This window comes from Gekko japonicus, unplaced genomic scaffold (genome assembly GCF_001447785.1).
Source record: "Gekko japonicus isolate JY-2015 unplaced genomic scaffold, Gekko_japonicus_V1.1 scaffold1469, whole genome shotgun sequence".
Classification (NCBI taxonomy): Eukaryota; Metazoa; Chordata; class Lepidosauria; order Squamata; family Gekkonidae; genus Gekko; species Gekko japonicus.
The window spans coordinates 363,155-383,378 of NW_015163133.1; the positions used below are offsets into that span (position 1 = coordinate 363,155).

At 46.4% G+C, this 20,224-nt stretch overlaps 1 protein-coding gene across 1 annotated transcript in view; it reads left to right on the forward strand.

The window, feature by feature from the left end:
- POLR1A (polymerase (RNA) I polypeptide A) overlaps positions 1-20,224 on the forward strand; it is an 81,608-nt gene that overhangs the window by 56,625 nt on the left and 4,759 nt on the right. The window contains exons 25-30 of the mRNA XM_015406947.1: positions 1,634-1,801; positions 3,329-3,464; positions 3,610-3,767; positions 7,335-7,470; positions 10,953-11,057; positions 17,804-18,076. Coding sequence (XP_015262433.1) covers positions 1,634-1,801; positions 3,329-3,464; positions 3,610-3,767; positions 7,335-7,470; positions 10,953-11,057; positions 17,804-18,076 — 976 coding nt within the window. The remainder of the gene's footprint in view (positions 1-1,633; positions 1,802-3,328; positions 3,465-3,609; positions 3,768-7,334; positions 7,471-10,952; positions 11,058-17,803; positions 18,077-20,224) is intronic.

Genomic DNA, 20,224 nt, shown 5'->3' on the forward strand with positions numbered 1-20,224 from the left:
GGGTTTTTGGGAAGTGGGTGGGGCCCTTTGGGGCTTTTGCCCAGCAGGGCTTCTGATTGACTATTAAGAGATTTTATTGGCTCCGCTGATTTTTTTCCAACATGTTGCTTTGGCAGCAACTGCCACCACGGCACAAGGTTCTGCACTGAGTGACTGAAGTTAAGCTGTGGCAGCCATTTTGTGGCTAGCTGCGCCCACTATGCCATGTCAGGATGCCAGAGGTGCTTGCACGCTCAAAAAGTTTGGGGAGCCCTGTTTCATAATAATTAAGGGGGGGGTTTGGATGTATTTTTGTTGCTGTTTACTTGCTTCAGTTTTAACTTATGGTTTAGGTTGATTCTCTGCTGTTACATACAACCAGCTTTACTTTCCAAGAATGAGTTCTGTAACAGCTGAAGAGGAGCTTTTTGCCAGTCAGCAATGCTGTCGTCATAAAATCGTGGCTGAACAAGAACTGTCTTACTGCCACAGCACTGCATCGTCATGAAACGCAGACGTGTGCTTCCATCGTTCCGGCTGACCAAACAGAAACAGCCTGTGGAAATTTATGTCAGAGGGCATGAAGCGAATGATGTGACCAGCGCAAGAGCTCCTTCTCTAGACTTAGGCTGTTTGGTGTGCCTATCTAGTGGCATCTGTTGGGGGGGAGTATTTGCATCTCCCGACATCACTGACTATCTGAAATCACCTGTCATTGAGAATACACTTCAGCGGCACAGTTCACATTCATTTTTAATTGTCCCTCACTGGCTTCTATGTCTGAACATCTGTAGAGGAATCTTAATTACTCAGCTATTCTGTTGAAGTGCTCAGACACAGTAATGGTACAGGAGGTGACTGCTGGCCAGCCAGACGGTCCAGCCATCTGATTGGTGGTGTAAACTCTCCTTTCAGCCAATCCACCGACGCCTCACTCTCTATTAGAAAACAGCCAAGGAAAAATGAAAAAGTGCCAGAGGTCGAAGACTGGATACAAAAAGTTCTGTTCATGGCTGAAATGGATAAAATTACAAAAAAACTGAGTAATAAGGAAGATGACGTATTTTTAGAAGAATGGAGTGACTTTAAAAAATATCTGGAAAAGAACTGGGATGTAAAACAAAATTTAATATGTTTAGAACAATATTAGGTTAATTGATGTTATCTGGAGACAGTAGCGATAAGAAAAATGATTTAACTGATGATGTATTACAATGTGGGTGGAAGGGTGGAAGCATTGCGGGAAGCCACAGGAGGAAGGGGAGGTAAGGGGAACGGGGTAAACAAAGGGAAAATGAAAATGAATATTGTTGGATGTTAAGTTCCTATTGAAAATAAAAAAGTTTGTTTACCAAAAAAAGAAAACAGCCAAGGAGGCCCTGCCCTGGATAGCCCAGGCAAGCCCGATCCCGTCAGACCTCGGAAGCTCAGCAGGGCCACCCCTGACGAGTACCTGGAAGGGGGGCCTCCAAGGAATACCAGGGCCAGGACACAGAGGCAGGTCATAGCAAGCCACCTCTCTGAAACACCCTAGCCCAGCTTAGAGCCCACCGTGACTTCCCAGCTCACTATACTCACAAAGAACAACAAAGAAGAAGACAGCCCAGGGCACGTGGCTCTGGCTTCTGACATAAATGTCTTTCTGTGTCCTCAGATTAAGGGACTTGCTGCATTTGAAGTGGCAGCAGTCACTCTGCGATCCAGGAGAGGCCGTGGGTCTTCTCGCTGCTCAGAGCATTGGGGAGCCTTCCACACAGATGACGCTCAACACTTTCCACTTCGCTGGACGAGGCGAAATGAATGTCACACTCGGTATCCCAAGGTGAAGTAACGCTCCATTGTCACCATGCATTTTGGTGCTTAATGCCCTGCTCTCGTGTGTGTGCTGTGTACGACTTGGGTCCAGAGGAAGACATCTATTTAGTGGGCCTGAACTGTCTGGAAGGCTATCTGGAATAAGCCGCTTGTACTGGGTGCTGCGGTGGCTCAAGTGGTTAAGACGCTGAACTGCAGGCTGTGGGAGGTCGGTAGTTCAGCAGTTCGAGACCCGAGTTGCCGCATGACGGAGTGAGCTCCCGTCTCTGGCCTCAGCTCCTGCCAACCTAGCAGTTCGAAAGCAGGAAAATGCAAGTAGATAAATAGGGACCACTCCGGTGGGAAGGGAACAGCGTTCCGTGCGCCTTGGTGTTTAGCCATGCCGGCCACATGACCACGGAAACGTCTTTGGACAGCGCTGGCTCTTCAGCTTTGAAACGGAGATGAGCACCGCAACCCTAGAGTCGGACTCAACTGGCTTTCGAGCAAGGGAACCTTTACCTTTACTGGGTGAAAACCCTGGCCTGGGTGGCCGAGGCTAGCCTGCTCTCATCACATCTTTGAAGCGAAGCAGGATCAGCCTTGGTGAGTCCTTGGCTATGGGAGACCACCGAGGAAGTCCAGGGTTGCTCCGCAGAGGCAGGCCACGGCAAACCGCCACGGTTTGTCTCTTTCCTTGAAAACCCCACGAGGGGTCACCATAGGTCATCCGTGAGGTCGCTTCCCACGGCCGCTGGGCGAAAAGGAGCATACTTTTGGCATAAGAGAAAACACCCTGCGGAGGAGGGCACAAGGGGAGTTGCCATGACAGAGTTGGGCTCTGACGCTCACTTCACAGGTTAGACGGATTTTCTACGTATAGGAAGTTTTTGAGTTACTCATTGCCTGGAGTAAATTTTAATGTATATCAGAGAGTATTTCTGGATTTACAGTTTGGTTTTGAGTGGGGAAAATGGTGCCTAAAACAAGGTTAGGGTTGCGGGTTAGGGCCCACAGAGCCGAGGAAATACAGAGGTTATCCGCTGAAGGGAAGCAGGCCAATAAACAAGAAAGGGAGCTTTGAAGGCTCGGAGGAATGTAGTCCAGGAGCCAAAGGGTCCGTGAAGTAAGCCAAATCCTTGGCTGCTGGATGCTCAGTCGCTTAATTTTGGAAATGACATGGGTCATATGCCATATAATGATCCTAACAATCCTTGTCTAGTTTGTGGGTATTTATTTATTTATTATTTGTATTTTTATCCCGCCCTCCCCGTAGGCTCAGGGCGGAAATGTGTCACTTAATCCCGTTTCTTGTGCTTCATATAATGAGAGAGATTTTGTTCATTTAAGGGGCAGCATCTTGTAAGTTGAACACACACAATATCCTTTGTTTGATGGAGAGATGAAGCTCATTAGTAAAATCAACTGGTGATATGTGTTGTAACTGAGTTGAGTGACTTTATTCTTATCTGGAACATCAGCCTTCTTAATAGTACTAAAATGTCTAAGTATTTAATATCATTGTGGCTAAATGTTTGATTATGCTTTGGTAAAGGTTGCGGGAGATCCTGATGGTAGCCAGCGCTAAGATTAAAACCCCGATGATGAGCGTTCCTGTGCTCAATACCAAGGCGGCTCACAAGAGGGTGAAGGGACTCAAGAAACAGCTCACCAGAGTGTGCTTAGGCGAGGTGAGTCCTTTGTATCCTTTGTAGCAACTCACTAATCACAACATTAAGAGTCTTCCGTTCTTCACCCGCAGGAAAATTCTACTGCCCCAATACTCAAAGCAAATGTGCATGGCGTGGGAATGGCGAGACATTCTTGTTGTTTCAGGTGTTACAGAAAGTGGATATTCGGGAGTCTGTATGTCTGGAGAATAAGCTAAGCAAGCACCGCACCTATACCATCAAATTCACTTTTTTGCCATATGAATGTTACCGGGAAGAGATGTTCGTGAAGCCGAGGGACATCTTGGACTTTATGGAGACAAGGTCAGTGTCTTCTCTTGCCCATTCCTTCTCCGGACTTCATCTTCAGGCTGCAGAGTTATCTACAGAATAATTATGATGCGTTTATTTATTTAAAATATTTATAAGCCCTCCTTTCTCCCAACAAGTTGGGACCCAAAGCTGAAAATCACAGGACATATTAGAACATCCAGGACAATATCCTAAAATGGAAACAATAGATTCAGCCATCATTATAATAATAGAACCAGTAATGCTCTGGGGAAATGGTCAGCAAAAAGTCAACAACTTTCATGTCCTTTATTACAAATGTCCCTTTGAAGAATGTCAAACCCCTTCCTGAATAATTCTGTTTTTCACCCCCCTGGAATGCCAGCAAGGTTGGATTTTTCACCTTTTCTGGGAGGACATGGCAGTGACTACAGAAAAAAGCCCTATCTATGTAGGAAGAGAGGGAACATCTGTGGAGGACGCAGCTGCTACAGGGGCCCATCCAAGGAGGAGAGTGTTCCTTTTGTGGGGCCATTCACACACTCAGCCAAGCCCAGCCCACAGGGTAGTTCTAGAAGCTGCTTTGGATCCCCACTAGGGAGAGAGGCAGAGTATAAAATAAATGAATAAATACACGGTCTCAAGCCACGAAGGGCTTTTAAGGACAGGCACCAGCGTGTTGATATAACACAGAAGTAGGTTAGCAACAAGTGATTAGATTTCAAAATAGGATTGATTGCCCCAGAGATCAAATGCACTGTGGCTTCCTAAGTGGATTGACATTTCTGAGTTGTCTTCAAGGGCAGCCCCACACAGAGCGTATTACAGTGAACATAAGAACATAAGAGATGCCAGTGTTGGATCAGGCCAAAGGCCCATCCAGTCCAACACTCTGTATCACACAGTGGCCAGAAATACCAGGTGCCATCAGGAGGTCCACCAGTGGGGCCAGGACATCAGAAGCCCTCCCACTGTTGCCCCCCACACCAACTCAGCTTAGAGGGAACACTGGCTTCAGGGCCCCGATGCTAAACCTCAGTAGTTTCATAGTAGATCCCTCCCTGGTATAAACTATTAGGCACATCTTTACTCCCAGACAGCTGGAAAGTTTACTCTGGGGGAAGACATGAAGGGGGAACTCTAGCTTGCAAGGGGTGGAAATGATAATGTCTCTATCTGCCAAAGCTGTTCCCCCTAGGAAATCGATTCCCGAGTGAGAAATACTTACTCGTATCAAGTGGAGCTGTGTGTCCCACTCGCTGCCCGGGTGTCCCTGAGATGAGTGATCTGAAAGAACAGGTCTTTGCCAGCTTGGCTTGATCTTCTTCCTCCAGGGCGTGGGACGTTGCTCAAAAGGAGGGGGCAGGATACAGGTGTCACCTTTCCAAAGATGCTTCTTCGGAAAATGCCACAGCTGGGGAGAGGGCGGGGAGGCGCCCAGTTTTGTGGTGAGATCACTACAGCATGGCTGTCAACTCGCTGCCTCCAAAAAGGGATAATGCCTTTTGGGGTACTGTATGCACAACTGGGAAAACATATTTTAGCCACTATATTTACCTGCTCTTCCAATAGTAGAACAAAACACGTTTTTGCTTGAGGAGAGGAAGGTGCTCTCCTAGGGTACTCTCCTACCCATAATCCTTAGAGGCTGGAAGTAGCCTGATCTTCAGCTCTTCTTCACCTGGGAGGAGGCGCACAAGGAAGGAAGGAACTGTGTAGATTTTTCTTCTATTCCCCGCAGAGCTAGAAGGCTGTCTTGCTTGTGTGCCTCTCTTTGTTTTTGTTACCTTTCTCTCACCATGTGTTTTTAAGGAGCGAAAGAAGATCCTCTTTCATCGCATCGCTATGCCGGTCTCTCCCTCGTCTTGCTTGTTTGCTCGCTTGCTCAACTCCTTGCCTGCCTGTCACTCCTAACCAGCCGCTTGCTCAACCTGCAGTGCCACCTTGCACGGCACCTCCTGGCCAGATGAAAAGGAGGTGGTCTGGCTGATGCCCCGTGGCAAGCAGCAGCTGCCTTGTGCTCACTCACACCACCAAAGCGCTGCTTGGGAGGACGGCAGCAGTGGCAAGATCTCTTTTGGCACCAGAACTCCAGTGTGCTCCAGTGAGGCCCAAGAACAGGGAGGGGGGGGTCTACAGGCCTGGGGTTCTTCTGAGTCCCAGAGGGCAAGGTGCATTTGCCAGGGCCAGGCCTAGCAAGCGGGCAGAATCCACAGGAGCTTCAAGTACGCTGGAATGGAAGAGTCCTGCTGACTCTGTAGAAGTGGGAGAGGGGCGTTCCTTTCTCTGTGCCACCTGGCTTTCAAAAATGGATGGAGAATTTCCTTCCCCAACAAATTTTATGGCAGTACTTGGAAAGCCCCCGTGAGATGGTGCGGGAGGAAAGGAAGGCGCTCCAGTCTTGCTCAGAGGACAGCCCTTCTGCAAGATGGTATTTCCCAAGGTTTCCTTTTAGCCGCCATAATAGCAGAACAAAACACATTTTAGCCGCGGTATTGACCGGCTTCTCCAGAAGCAGAGCAAAACTCCTAGCAACACTTAGCAGAGTTGATCAGAGACAGCTGAACCCAGTTCCCTCCAAAGTAGCAGCATTATGAGCCAGCATCTTGTTAGGATTCAGTTTCATCTTCTCCCACGGACATTGACACGACCATTGGGCATTGACCCAGAACATAGAGGACAACATCTGGAGCAAGGTGTCCAGATAAGGGTGTCATCAGCAATCTCATTCAGGATCGCACATGTATGGCGGAGAGCACTGGACCCACAACAAATCCCGTTTTGTTGTTTCATCATCTCATACTCAACACCTTTTGCATGTCGTCCTCTGTGTGTTGTCTACCATTTATACCCCACCTTTCTCCCCAGTAAGGATGCCCCAAAGCAGCACGTGGTTCATCTTTGTGGCTTCTGTGCAGTCCCATGTGGCACCCTGCCTGCATGTGCAGGCCAGCCACAGAGACGAAGGTCCTAACACTTTCTAGAACTTTCCAAGGTGCTCAGAGCACTCCCCCTTCCTTCTGGTGCATGCTGGTATTTCCCTCCCAAACTGGCATGTGACAGAGGCAGGTAAACCACTCCCCCCTCCACTCCTTCCTTTACCGCCATGCAGGTAGGATCTTCACTCAGAGTCTCAGAGCGGCTGACAAACTCCTTTCCCTTCCCCTCCCCACAACAGACACCCTGTGAGGTAGGTGGGGCTGAGAGAGCTCTTTCGAGGACTGCTCTTGAGAGAACAGCTCTGAAAGAATTTATGACGGACCCAAGGTCACACCAGCAGCTGCATGTGGAGGGGTGGGGACTCAAACCCGGTTCTCCCAGATTAGAGTCCATGCCCTTAACCACTACACCAAACTGGACTAGAAGGATGCAGAAGACCTCTGCATTTTTTAAAAGCAGCTTCCTTGATGAGGAGTGAGAAAATTGTCTTTTGGGGATGTTAGAGTGAAAAGCAGGGCCACTTTTTGTTACAGAAAACAAGTTAGGAGGGAAATTAAATGTATCCTCTGTATTTACAGAATTATGGACGGGCATGGATTGCATAGCTTTAAGATCCAAGTTTGCATTGAGTGTTTTTCTCTTCTTTCCCCCTCCCCCCAGTTTCTTCAGGATCTTACTGGAAACAATTAAGAGGAGGAGTTCGAAGTTGATCTCGTACAACAGTGTCAGTACTCAGAGAGCAAATGACAGGGATTCAGGTGGTGACAGGGAAGGTGGAGCATCCCACGAGAACCAGGTAAAGGTCTCGTCCTCTCTGAGTTGCACCCACTGCCTTGGGAGGCTCTGGGGAGGACCGGGCGGGGGGGTGGGGCATTGAGATCCTCCCCCCGCCGCATTCTGCCACCAAGATACAGAGAGGAAAGCTTTTTAAATCCCACCACCTGCTTTCAGACTGCTCAGGAGCGAACCACCCAAGACTCTGTTGGAATAATTACTCTACTGCATGTTGTATATTAAATTACTTAAGTATTTATAGATCTTTAGTGGCTGTAGATTTCCCGGGTTGTGTGGCCGTGGTATTGGCATTGTAGAACCTGTCGTTTCGCCAATAGCTGTGACTGGCATCCTCAGAGGTGTAACACAGAAAGAGGTATAACACATACCTCTAAGGATGCCAGTCACAGCTACTGGTGAAACGACAGGTTCTACAATGCCAAGACCACGGCCACACAACCCGGGAAATCTACAACAGCTAACGAACTCCGGCCGTGAAAGACTTCGACAGTATATTTATAGATTGTGTACCCCTGCTACATACTGTATTAAAGCCAAATACCTTTAATGGCATAGCAGTAAGATACATAGATGTGCAATAACACGGCATGGATATATAAGACATTATAAGCAATATGAATCAATCCTTTACTATAATAGATCTATCTTTGACATACTGTGTTATATCTTGGTACTCTGGTATTTATGATGAGCCAGTTTGGTGTAGTGCCAGATTATGAGAGCCAGTTTGATGTAGTGGTTCAGTGCGCGGACTCTAATCTGGGAGAACCGGGTTTGATTCCCCCACTCCTCCACTCGCACCTGGCTGGATGACCTTGGGCAAGCCGTAGTCCTGATAAGAGCTGTTCTTGAAAAAAAGAGCAGTTTCTGTCAAGAGCTCTCTCAGCCCCACTGACCTCCCAGGGTGTCTGTTGTGGGGAGGGGAAGGGAACTTTGTTTCTACTTTTATTCTATCCACTTCTTTATTTTGCAATAATAAATTATCTGATTTCCAATTCATTTTTTCACCTTCACACGTAATATTAAATTATAACCCCCATGGGAGAGCAGCCAGCAATATGGCCCCTGTTGAAATTTCATAGTTTCTTACTGTTGTAAGATGTCTCTAGGAAGATTTCTTTTCCTTGCATAGTGACTGTTTATCCTGAAGGTCACATCTAGCCTGGCCTCAGCTTGGGAGCTCAACTAAGACAACCTGCAAATAGGTTTGTTAAAAAAAAACAACCTTCAGATCAGATCCCCCCACTCCTTCCTTCAACCCTTTTATTTTTAAATTGTTTCATTTTCCACTTGTTCAATTTTTTCCATCAGATTTTGATTTTCTTCTTGTAATGTACTAAAATCTTTTTTCTAAGAGTATAAAAGTATTTTCTAGGCATCCAGTAACTTCTTTATTCTGTTCCTGCAATTCTTCTATCTTACTGTTCGTAACACTTAAATTATTCTGAATTTTTTGTAATTCATCTTTTATCTCTAAAAATTTCGGGTCACTTTTCCAGTTCTCCTACTTTCAAAGATATATCTTCTTAAATTTCCGTTAGAGATCTATCAAATGGACTGAATTCTGACTGAAATAGCTTTGAATCTTTTCGTGTCACAACGCCGTCTGCAAACCTCTTTTTGGTGTATCCCGTATTACATGCTCTTTATTAAGTAGCTCCTAATATTAGTTTTAATATTCTTTTGCTACCATATTTCATAACCTCTTCAATATATGTCTGTATACATAAAATAAATAATTGAACAGATAAGTGCAATTAGTTGATTAATTTAAATTGATATTAAAATAAATATAAGTGCCATATATGTGTGTGTGTGCGTAAGTAAATAGAGAAATAACTAGTAGAAGCCACTTAAATAAATCTAACTAGGTAATCCAGATATACTTAAGCCTAGTTATATTCATTTTACCTAATAAGGAGCTACAAATAACAGATAAGGTCTAGAAATAGTCCAAGTCTATAATTAATTCAGCAGTGTAGATCAAGAAAAGCTTCACCTATTCAAGAGGGTGAAAAAACGCATCATCCAAAATGCTTTAAATTTCCAAGCACAAAGGGGATCAACCAATAATCCAAAGAGACAGCTCCAGCCAAGATTCATAATCATCTCCTTTCTACAGTCTTTTTTCACTGTCCTTAACACCAAGCTAAACTCTTCTAGCACTGTAGTAATTTCCAAATTTATAAAGTTTCTTAACCTGAAATCCCTTGTCTGCATCAGCAGAGGGAATAAAACCCCATTACATTGTTTACGTTTTTCGAAGCATAGCAAACAGCTTAATCCTCAATCCAGGTTCAGATCAATGGGGAGGAGAAACAGGTAAGTTGTGGAGAAAGCAGTCTATCACTGCTGGTGGCGGGGGTTGAAGCCTCCTGTTGTTACTGGAAAGGAGCACATACAAGTCCCGGTCTCCCCTGTATCATCCACAGCCTCGGCATCTTCACTGCTTACCTCCTGTGCAACACTCCCAACACTTATGAACGAATTAAATAGTACAGGTGCCAATACCTATCATTGTGGAACCTCATAACTCTTTCCCTTGTTGGTTTATTCCGACTTTCTGCTTCCTGTTGTTTAACCGATTTTTAACCCGTGAGAAGACCTGTCCTCTTATTCTATGATTGCTAAGCTTACTCAGGAATCTTGCAGTGAAGTACCTGGCCAAGGGCCTTTGCAAGTCTCAAAGTGTACAATATCTAAGGCAGGGAAGTCGAAGTCATTTGTTCTGAGGGCCGGATCTGACATAAATGAGACCTTCTTGGGCCGGGCCATATGTGTCATAAAATGTAATGCCAGCTAGCGGAGATATAAACTTTATAAAGGACACAAACACAAAGATATTTTTTTTACTTAAAATAAAAACATGCTTAAAACATTAGCAGTCTTGCAAGATTTTTTTTCCGCTGTCTCTGATAACTGACACCTCTTGCATCAAAATGTTTGTGCTGTTGCAATCTTGAGTATGCTGTTCAAGTATGTATCTGTAAGCTGCAAACCTCCTTTTGATTTATTGACATTCACCACAGAAATCTCATGCTCAGAGTTCTGAGTCTAGGACCCAGGGGAAAACATGAAATGGCTGAGCGATTGAGAGAGTCTAGCAAAGCAAGCTATGATGCAGCAGCAGCAACAGAACTGTAAGCAGGAGAGAGCCCGTTCCAGTGCGGGCCTAATTGGAGCCCTCCGGGGGCCGCATGTTTGACACCCCTGATCTAAGGGATCGCTCTTATTAATATGCTCCCACAAAATTAACTACGGGTTTATTCATAGGATGTTTCCCCATTGCTTTTTTTTGGTATTGTATTATATTGAATGGAGTTTTGACTACTGAAGTGATATTTGCTAAAAATAATTCTGCGTGTTAAAGAAGCATACCCTAGCGGAAGCATAGGTGTCCAATTTCGCTTAGTACAAACAGGACCAAAATAACGATGCTATCTAGGAGCCCTTAACTTATTTGCCCTCTTTGTTTTGGCACAGGATGACCCTGAAGCCGAGGAAGAAGGGAGAGCTCTTGACGGTGGAATTGATGAAGGGGATGCTGATGCTACAGATGCAAAAAGAAGGGAGAAGCAGGAAGAGGAGGTGAGGCTTCCTTGCTTGTCTTAGCAAGAGCTCATTCAAAAGCCCTCCTGTCTATGGGGGTGGGATAAACAGAACTGTGTTTTGTGAAAGTAGCAAAGGAACTGCTGTACTGAAGGTTTGGTGTCTCATGTGCCTTGATGCTTGTGTGCTGTTCAAAGGTCATAGAATCACAGAACCACAGAGTGGGAAGGGTCCCTAGAGGCCATCTAGTCCAACCCCCTGCTCAATGCAGGACCAGCCTAGAGCACCCCTGACGAGTGTTTGTCCAGACGCTGCTTAAAGGCTGCCAGGGAGGAGGGGGAGGCTCACCCTAGGCAGCTGATTGCACAGCTCTTACCGTAAGCTTGATGCCAGTTTGAAGAAGGTGGTGAACTGCATTCATAAGACGCAGCTTCACAGTGGCCAGTATCAATTTGATGGTTCTCAGAAGCAACAGAGGTTGGTTTGTCTAGTCTTGTGCTTGAGGCGTTTATTGCTACTGTTATGAAGGCTATTATTAAGGGGCCAGAATAGTGGTAATTGCCCACGTGGACACAGTTTTTGTACTCTTAAATTATGAAGCTACATTTATTGAGGTGGATTACCAAAGTGAAACGCATCGAAATAGCTGGTGCAATCCTCCAGAATTCTCCTCTGGGAGACAAGGGGGGGTACAGGGACTGGAAATTTTAACCACTCTTGAAGCATCTCTAAGCATTAGACTGATAATTCTATCAGACAACGCCAGTATGTCCTCACCAGAAGGTGAAGTGATTCTCCATCCATTGGGTTCTTCTTGTCTAGACTGCTTAAGCTACTATCAGTGTTGACTGCACAGATGACTGCTTGAAGAGCACTAGTTAGACAAGCAGGCTGTTCATATGCTGCCACTCAACAATGGCAGACGACCAGTCCTGTTTGGAAGAAGGGTGGTGGTCCTCCTCACTGGTGCACTTGTTTACTTTGATTGACAAATCTGGCTCCCCACCAATGTTGCCTGATAAAACAACTTTTCCCAATCCCCAATCTTGCATCAAATAGATGGATAGAACCTTTGTTAGCTGACAAATGCTCCTCAGTCACCAACTGGGTGGCGGAGTTTCTGGCTCTAGCACCAAAAGAGATAGAAACCAAAAGTGGTAAAAGAGCCAGATAGGGGAAGATTATGTGCTTACTCTTCCTAGTTAAGTTCTGACTGCTTGTGTTTTGCTATGCCGCTTGTATTAGAGAATTTTAATTTCCCCCTCAAATCCCTCTCAGGTTTTTTGTATATTTTCTTCTTATGCCAATAAAGGTTGTGTGACTGTGAAGAAGGGGTTTATGAACTTATTGACTGAGGGTTGATTTGCAGTTTCTAGAAGCCTCTGGAAATGGTACATTTTTGTCATCATGGCAGCACTTTAGCTCATAAAACGATCAAAAAACTAAGTAGGAAGATTGATGATTATCTCGCTATGTAATAATTCTGTTTTGGTAGTGGCACTCTCCTGAACCTTCCACGTGCTTCCAAATCAGTTGGCTCCCTGATCTGTCACTCAAAAGGTGTCCCTATCCACTGGCTGCGTTGCCTGAGTCTCGCCTCCAATATTCTAAACAGTTTGCTGTTCCAGTCGGAACACAGAGGTCATTTGCATATATGGCCTGATTGGCCTTTGCTTCTAACATTCTAATCAGTTTATTGCTGCTGTGGGGAGTCATTGAATGTGTCCTAAGGTAAAATACATATCCCAATCTTCCCTTAAATGGTCACTGGAGTTGCCAAAATACATATCCCAATCTTCCTTTAAATGATCACTGACGTTGCCAGTCTCCCTGTGGGGCCTGGAGATCTCCCAGAAATCACCGTGTTCCCCAGCCACAGTACATCATTTCCCCTACAGAAAATTTCCCAGCTATTACAATGGCTGCTTTGGGCAGTGGACTCTATGGCATTATACCCTGATGAAGTCCCTCCACACCCCAAACCCTGCCCTCTCCAGGCTCTAACCCTCAAACCTACAGGTCTGGCCCTCCCCTTAGTATTGCCAGCCTCCAGGCAGCACCTGGATATCTCCCAAGATCAGTTCTCTAGGAGAGAATGGCTGCTTTGGGCAATGGACTTTATGGTACTATACCCTGCTGAGGTCCCTCCACACCCCAAACCCTGCCCTCCCCAGGCTCTAACCCTCAAACCTACAGGTCTGGCCTCCCCTTAGTATTGCCAGCCTCCAGGCAGCACCTGGAGATCTCCAAGATCAGTTCTGCTGGCTGCTTTGGGCAGTGGACTCTATGGCATTATACCCTGATGAAGTCCCTCCACACCCCAAACCCTGCCCTCTCCAGGCTCTAACCCTCAAACCTACAGGTCTGGCCCTCCCCTTAGTATTGCCAGCTTTCAGGCAGCACTTGGAGATCTCCAAGATGAGTTCTCCTGGAGACAATGACTGCTTTGGGCAGTGGACTCTATGGCATTATACCCTGATGAAGTCCCTCCACACCCCAAACCCTGCCCTCCCCAGGTTCTAACCCTCAAACCTACAGGTCTGGCCCTCCCCTTAGTATTGCCAGCCTCCAGGCAGCACTTGGAGATCTCCAAGATGAGTTCTCCTGGAGACAATGACTGCTTTGGGCAGTGAACTCTACGGCCTTATACCCCCATCTCCAAGATCGGTTCTCCTGGAGAAAATGGCTGCTTTGGGCAGTTGACTCTATGGCCTTATACCCTGCTAAGGTCCCTCCCCACCCCAACCCCTGCCCTCCCCAGGCTCTACCCCTCAAATCTACAGGTATTTCCCAACCCAGAGTTGGCAACCCTGTAACTGGCTACGGAACCACTTTCCAGACTCTTGGAACCCAGAAGGCATGGCATAGGAGGAGTTGCTTTTCTACCTTAGCTGCCACTGCATAACCCCAAATCAGGGGTGGAGGGAACCATACCCGTTACCACGAGGCTGTCCTCCCATACTACCCACTTGGGGCAGTAAAATGACTTGAGACAGCCCTGCCTTATAGCTAAGCAGAAGGAAATAAACATGGCTTGCCTCCTTCTATTTTCCCCTTCCCTCACCTGGAGCTTCCTTCTAGAGCTTGTTGTATTTCTGAGCCTTACTCCTGGTAGTACCATGTGGTGGGTTTGCCTTTCCCTTCATGTGGGCATTCCCCCCAACTTTACAGTTCCAAAGTATTTGTTGAGCTTAACGGTCCCAAAGTACAGATGAGCAGTTATGCTCACAAGATTAAATGCATGACCTTCTGTGGTTTCTGAAGGCTGCACCTTGGGCATACCATTCTCAAATAGATACTGTAGCTGTGGTTTAGGAGCTATTGAATCTGCTTAAGACATGTTCTGTTTTTGTGTCGTGGTTAAGTGCACGGACTCTAATCTGGGAGACCCGGGTTTGATTCCCCCTCTCCTCCTCCACTTGCACCTGGCTGGATGACCTTGGGCAAGCCGTAGTTCTGATAAGAGCTGTCCTTGAAAAAGAGCAGTTTCTATCAAGAGCTCTCTCAGCCCCGCCTACCTCACAGGGTGTCTGTCTGTTGTGGGGAGGGGAAGGGAAAGGAGTTTGTAAACTGAGACTCCTTCAGGTAGTGAAGGGCAGGGTATAAATCCAATCTCTTCTCCTCCTCCTCTTCTTCTTCTTCTTAATGTCCCTGGTATAATAAGGAAAGACAGAAATTGATTAAACCTTTGACACAACAGTGGACTGAGTCCTCAGCAGATATCGTTGTTTCTAAATTGCTATCAGATTCAAGAGCAGAAAATATACCCATTTTAGTTCAGGCCATGAGAGTTTGGGCAACTTACATGGCAACAGTTGTCTTTGTGGCGTACGTAACTAGCCCTGTTTGGTTGGAATTCTTCCTTTCTTCCTCATATTCCCTGTTATGCTTGATAAATGCTACCCGAAACCTGTAAGTCAGAGGAGTAGAGTGTGAAAGAAAGACTGGACAGTGATCCTGTTCCCTCCGCTCTCTTATCAGGTGTTCACCATCACCAGACAGGGAGCTTAAGACTGATTTATCTGTTGTGGACTGCCGTAATTTACCTCTTAGGAAATAGTCATATGTAGGAATCTGATGTAACAAAGTTAACTTGGTGCTAGTGTCAGTCAGTCAGTCAGTCAGTCAGTTAGCCTTTATTGGCATAAAAAAGAATTACAATAAAAAGAAATATATATAGAGAGGAAACCATTTTACAAACTACATAATATCGCATGAAGTTGCATCCAATAATTTGTTACAGAATGTTACTCTTTAGTATGTTTTCCTGACATAACTTTATAGCTGATCGAAGGAACATGGCTACCTTCACTGATATTTCAGGAATAGAAACATTCAGAAGCAGATGCACTTTTGAAACATCAGGAAGGTTTGTCATGTTGACTAATATAGAATTTAAATATCTGTAACGCAGTTCGAAAGCAAGAAATTGCAAATAGATAAATAGGTACCACTTCGGTGGGAAGGGAACAGTGTTCCGTGTGCCTTGGTGTTTATTCATGCCAGCCACATGACCACGGAAATGTCTTCAGACAGCGCTGGCTCTTCGGCTTTGAAACGGAGATGAGCACCGCAACCCTAGAGTCGGACTCGACTGGCTTTCGAGCAAGGGAACCTTTACCTTTAACGAATATCTACATAAAATTGACAATGCAGGCAAATATGTGAAACTGTCTCAACACAACCAGGGTTACAGTGGCAGAGTCTAGCCGTATCTAGCCGTATATATTATGTTACTATATCTCCCATGTAAGATTGCTGATGGTATTACATTGAATCTTGCAAGAGAGAAGGCTCTACGCTGTTGTGGTCCTTGTAAATCAGAAAAATATGAAGCCATTCGGCCTGCCTTAAGGGAAATCTCAAAGTGCAGAGGGGAGAGCAAGATTTGTTGGCTAAGCTGCACAGCCATTGTTTTTCAGTATCAAGGATTCTGCGTTTTATCTGAAAAGTGCCCATGAAAGGGAGCATGAAGAGTGAGTCCAGTGGGATACCCACGGCAGTTATTTTTTTCTCAATGTGTAGTAGCCAGTTAGACACATTTGACTTTGTGAGCAATTTGTCGTATAAAGCTCTCTGGGTCTACATTGTATACAGCCAATATCTTACTGTCGTAAGCCACGCACCAGCCTCCACAGAATTCCACCCAGTTTCTAGACATAAGGCTGCATAAGGTACACAGCGCGGCATTCTCATGATTTTTCAGGGAAATTTAGATTGAATGTATTCAATGGTGCCATTAAGTGCCCTTATCCATATTGGAATATCATACAAGAGTTGGGGAATTACTTTGGCCTTGAAGACTTTTAACGCGGCTGGTAGGAACTGACTACCTCTGGTGTAGAAAAATCGGCAGATGACCAAAGCATTGATGTTGGCCATGTTTACTGCTGACTTACGTTGCACAGACCAAGATGCGTTATACTGGAAGTGTAAACCTAAATATCTGAAATTTTAACTTGCTCAATTACTTTACCTCCAATTGTCCATTTAGATAGTTTCCAAGTTTTGGAGAAGACAAGTATTTTTGATTTTTCATGGTTTAGGAGTAGTTTAGCACATTTTATAATGAATAATGTGCCAGTCTAGGCTAGAGTCATTCTCCTTTTTTCTGTGTGAAGGAGTTGTTCGTTGGATTTTTGTAAGGAGGTGCGTTATATCTGTGAGTGGCTTGAATTGGTACAGCCCAGGTGCAGGCTACCCACCTGAGGAAATAACTAAAGTGTTTTTAGATTTTTATATATCTGTTGTTTTAATATTTGTTTTATCAGATTGCTTTTATTTCATTGTTACCTGCCTTGGTTGCTGAGGAGCTTTATAGAAAAGCGGGCTTATAAATTATATTTTAAATAAATCAACAACTACCCATACGTCCTCCGTTATGGACCCTGCCTTGCGCCTGAGGAGAACAGGAAGGCTCCCATATTTCTGTGATTCAACAAAACTATGTAAAAGAGAGTTGTTCAAGAGAAGAAGAAGAAGAGATTGGATTGATACCCCATGGCCCTTCACTACCCAAAGGTGTCTCAGAGGGGCTTACAAACTCCTGTCCCTTCCCCTCCCCACAACAGACACCCTGTGAGGCAGGTGGGGCTGAGAGAGCTCTTGACAGAAATTGCTCTTTTTCAAGGACAGCTGTTATCAGAACTAGGAACCAGTTGATAAGTTCACTCAGCGGGTCCTGTATCCCCTTGCTACCAGCCTTCACTAGCTACAAAGAGCATGGATCAAGGAGGCGCGTGGTTGGTCTAACAGCGCACAGGATCCTGCCAGCGTCAGCAGAGGAGATGTGTCAGAAACTGAACCCAAAGACAGCCCAAAGGGGCCTTCAGTTCACTTACTGTACCAGTGTTAGCAGGCAGGTCCTGGTGGAGTGACAAGACTTTATCCGCGTAAAAAGCTTGCAGATGCCTCATGGCCATTTGCCAAATTCCTGTCCTTTTTATTCCCTTAAGTCAGGGATGTCAGTGACCAAATCACCCTAAGTAATTGTGCCAGGCATGCGCGACTGGACGCGATAGAGGTCGAGAAGAACTCGTTCTTTGTGGCCAACGCCATCTCGTAGGTTTTCGTAGACATCCTATGGGCTGCTCTTGCAGCTTTGTCACGATCCCGTCGCCAAACTCACTTGGATCATCCGAGTTCTCGTTTCATGCCCCTTCGTTCAGAAGGGGAACGGCTGCATTTTGTATTTCAGACCATCACTTCTATAATGTAAAATGCCAGTAAAAAACAACTGTACATTGATAATAACGTGAAAGACCCAAAACATCTCTCGCCCACAGGTTGATTATGAGAGCGATGATGGTGCTGCGGAGGAGGATGAAATTCCAGATACGGAAGAGGCCGCCGTGTGTGACAGCGACAGGGACCCAGAAGCAGCGGAAGATCAGCAGGATCCTCCCTCTCCTTCCTTGAGCCAGCAGGTTCAGACGAAGAGAAAGAACAAGAGAAAGACATCAGACAAATTGACCCATCTCCGAGTGAATAGCGTACTGGAGAGTCACAGCGCTATTGAGAGCTATGCGTATGACACAGATCAGGAACTGTGGTGTGAGGTACGGTTGTTAGAGAAAGTGTGGCAACGGGAAGGCAACTCGCGTTTACATTTGCTGTTGACTGTTTTATAAGCAGTCGGTGTCCACTAGCTTGTCAGCGAACCTCTTAACATCTCTTCTTTTTAAAAACGAAAAGGGTGTGAGGTGATTCCTAATAGCCTCTTATTTGTCAGACTGAACGTGCTCATTGTTGATGCCAGAGGAAGAGAAGTAAATTTACTTTAGTTTATTCCCCTGCTCTTTTCCCTTACAGGGACCCAGTACAACTTACAGCAGTACCTCACGAAGAAATAAGCAAAATACAATGAGTAATCAAAGAAAAAAACACCACTTCTTCCCCTGGGCAGGTTCCGAATCCAGTGGTTGGGTCACTCAGTGGCTACAGGCTGCGAACCAGGCCCAGACGTCAGGCCCACTTAAGAGGAAGGAGGCAAAACCCAACGGAGATGTTGTGCAGAGGGCAAGATGTCCCCTGACATCTCCTCTTCCTCCAACAAGTATTGGATAAAATGGCAAAATCAGGCAGTCCTGATGTGATGCTTTAATCCCCTCCAACCTGTGTTTTGGGCACATCATTGCACATTCCAGGTAGCTGGGCACATGGATGCCTGGCCAGAAGCAGACTTGGCATCAGGGCTGGTTCAGCTGCATTCAACTGCTAGCTTGGGAGAAGGGGGGGGGGGGGTCTTGTCTCTGGAACAGCACTGGTGCTTTTTGTATCAGAAAGGAAACGGGCACGAAATGGGTTTTGACCCCATTGCTCTCTAAAGCCAGAAGCATATGCTCTGCGGCTCAAGCATGTCTCAGTCTTTTTTTTTCTTTTTTCTTTTTTTTTAAAAATATTTTATTAGTCTATAGTACTGTCTCAGTCTTCATCACACACTGAGGTCAGAAATGGCCTTTCTGTGAGGGAAGCCACCGGCAGCACAGCCTGGGCACCGTTAGTGACGGGGCCTTTAGACACATACGGATATGACACATTGGGTGCATTGCGCCACGAGCTTCTCCAGTGTGACCCCTGCCAAAAGGCTCTAGAGCTACACATGGACTCCGCATGGCTTCCACAGAAGAACTTGCCAGTGGATTGTCCCCTCGTGTTAAATAGGGAGAGGGGAAGTGATCATGTTAAATATTTTGCCACAGGACATCTAGCTAAGGTGTATTGGCTGGTTAAAGATTATACTTAGAGTGTTCTGTTGATGTTGGAACAGAGCAGGCCCATAGCTACAGTGGGGCATTTGGGGGCAGGGCCCCCCGACTTACAGCAAAGGCCCCTTCAAATGCCTCCCGACTCTGTCCCCAATAAAGAGGTGGTCTCAGCCATGCTTTCCGACCCCATTTCCCGCCACCCGTGCTCCCAACCTGCCCCAAGTTGTGCTTGTTGCTTGACTCTCCATGGCGGCGCCTGCCCAGTTGCACGGAGGCGCCTCTTAGGTGGGCAGCAGCCGTGGGGCTCCTTCTGCTGGGGAGCCGCTTGGGAAGGGGCGGCTGCCTCCTCCGAGCGCCTGGCTCCCCACCCCACCTGCAGAGCGGGACTCCATCCTATTGCTCCGGGTAAAGAAAAAGCTCTTTGGAACACTCCACTTCTAAAAAAGGGGGGGGGGGGGGAGCTGAGAGAAACAACCACAGCCACCCTTTGAAAGAGGCGCAACCTGCTGTTTTAAATCCTTTCTGCTGTTTTAAATCTTTCTTATCAGTCCTAAAACTTTGTTGGTCTTAACGGTGTTCCTGGTCTGGACTCAAACCTTTGTCTCACCCCCCCACCCCACCCCCCACACACTGTGCATTTTGGAACATTCCTCCACTCCTACAGGAGCTGGGAAGGCCACAGCCGCTGTGGTGAGCTCCGAGGTGAGCGCCTGAAACTCCTCCTCCTCCTCCTCCTCCTCCTCCTCAGTGCAGCCAGCATGGAGCTGGCCGGGGCGAAGGCGACAGGAGGGAGGCCTGGAGCCACCTCTGAGGGCCATGGGGAGTTCCTCGGAGAAGGTCAGCGCTGGCTCGGGCGGTTTTGAAGGGGCACGAGGACGTCTGGTGCCAGCCTCGTGCCAGGGGGAGGTCATGGCAAGGGATGAACCCGGGGAGGTCTTGAGCACTGGTTGCCTGATTCCTCCGCAGAAAAAACAAACAAACAAACAATCTCCCCCCCCC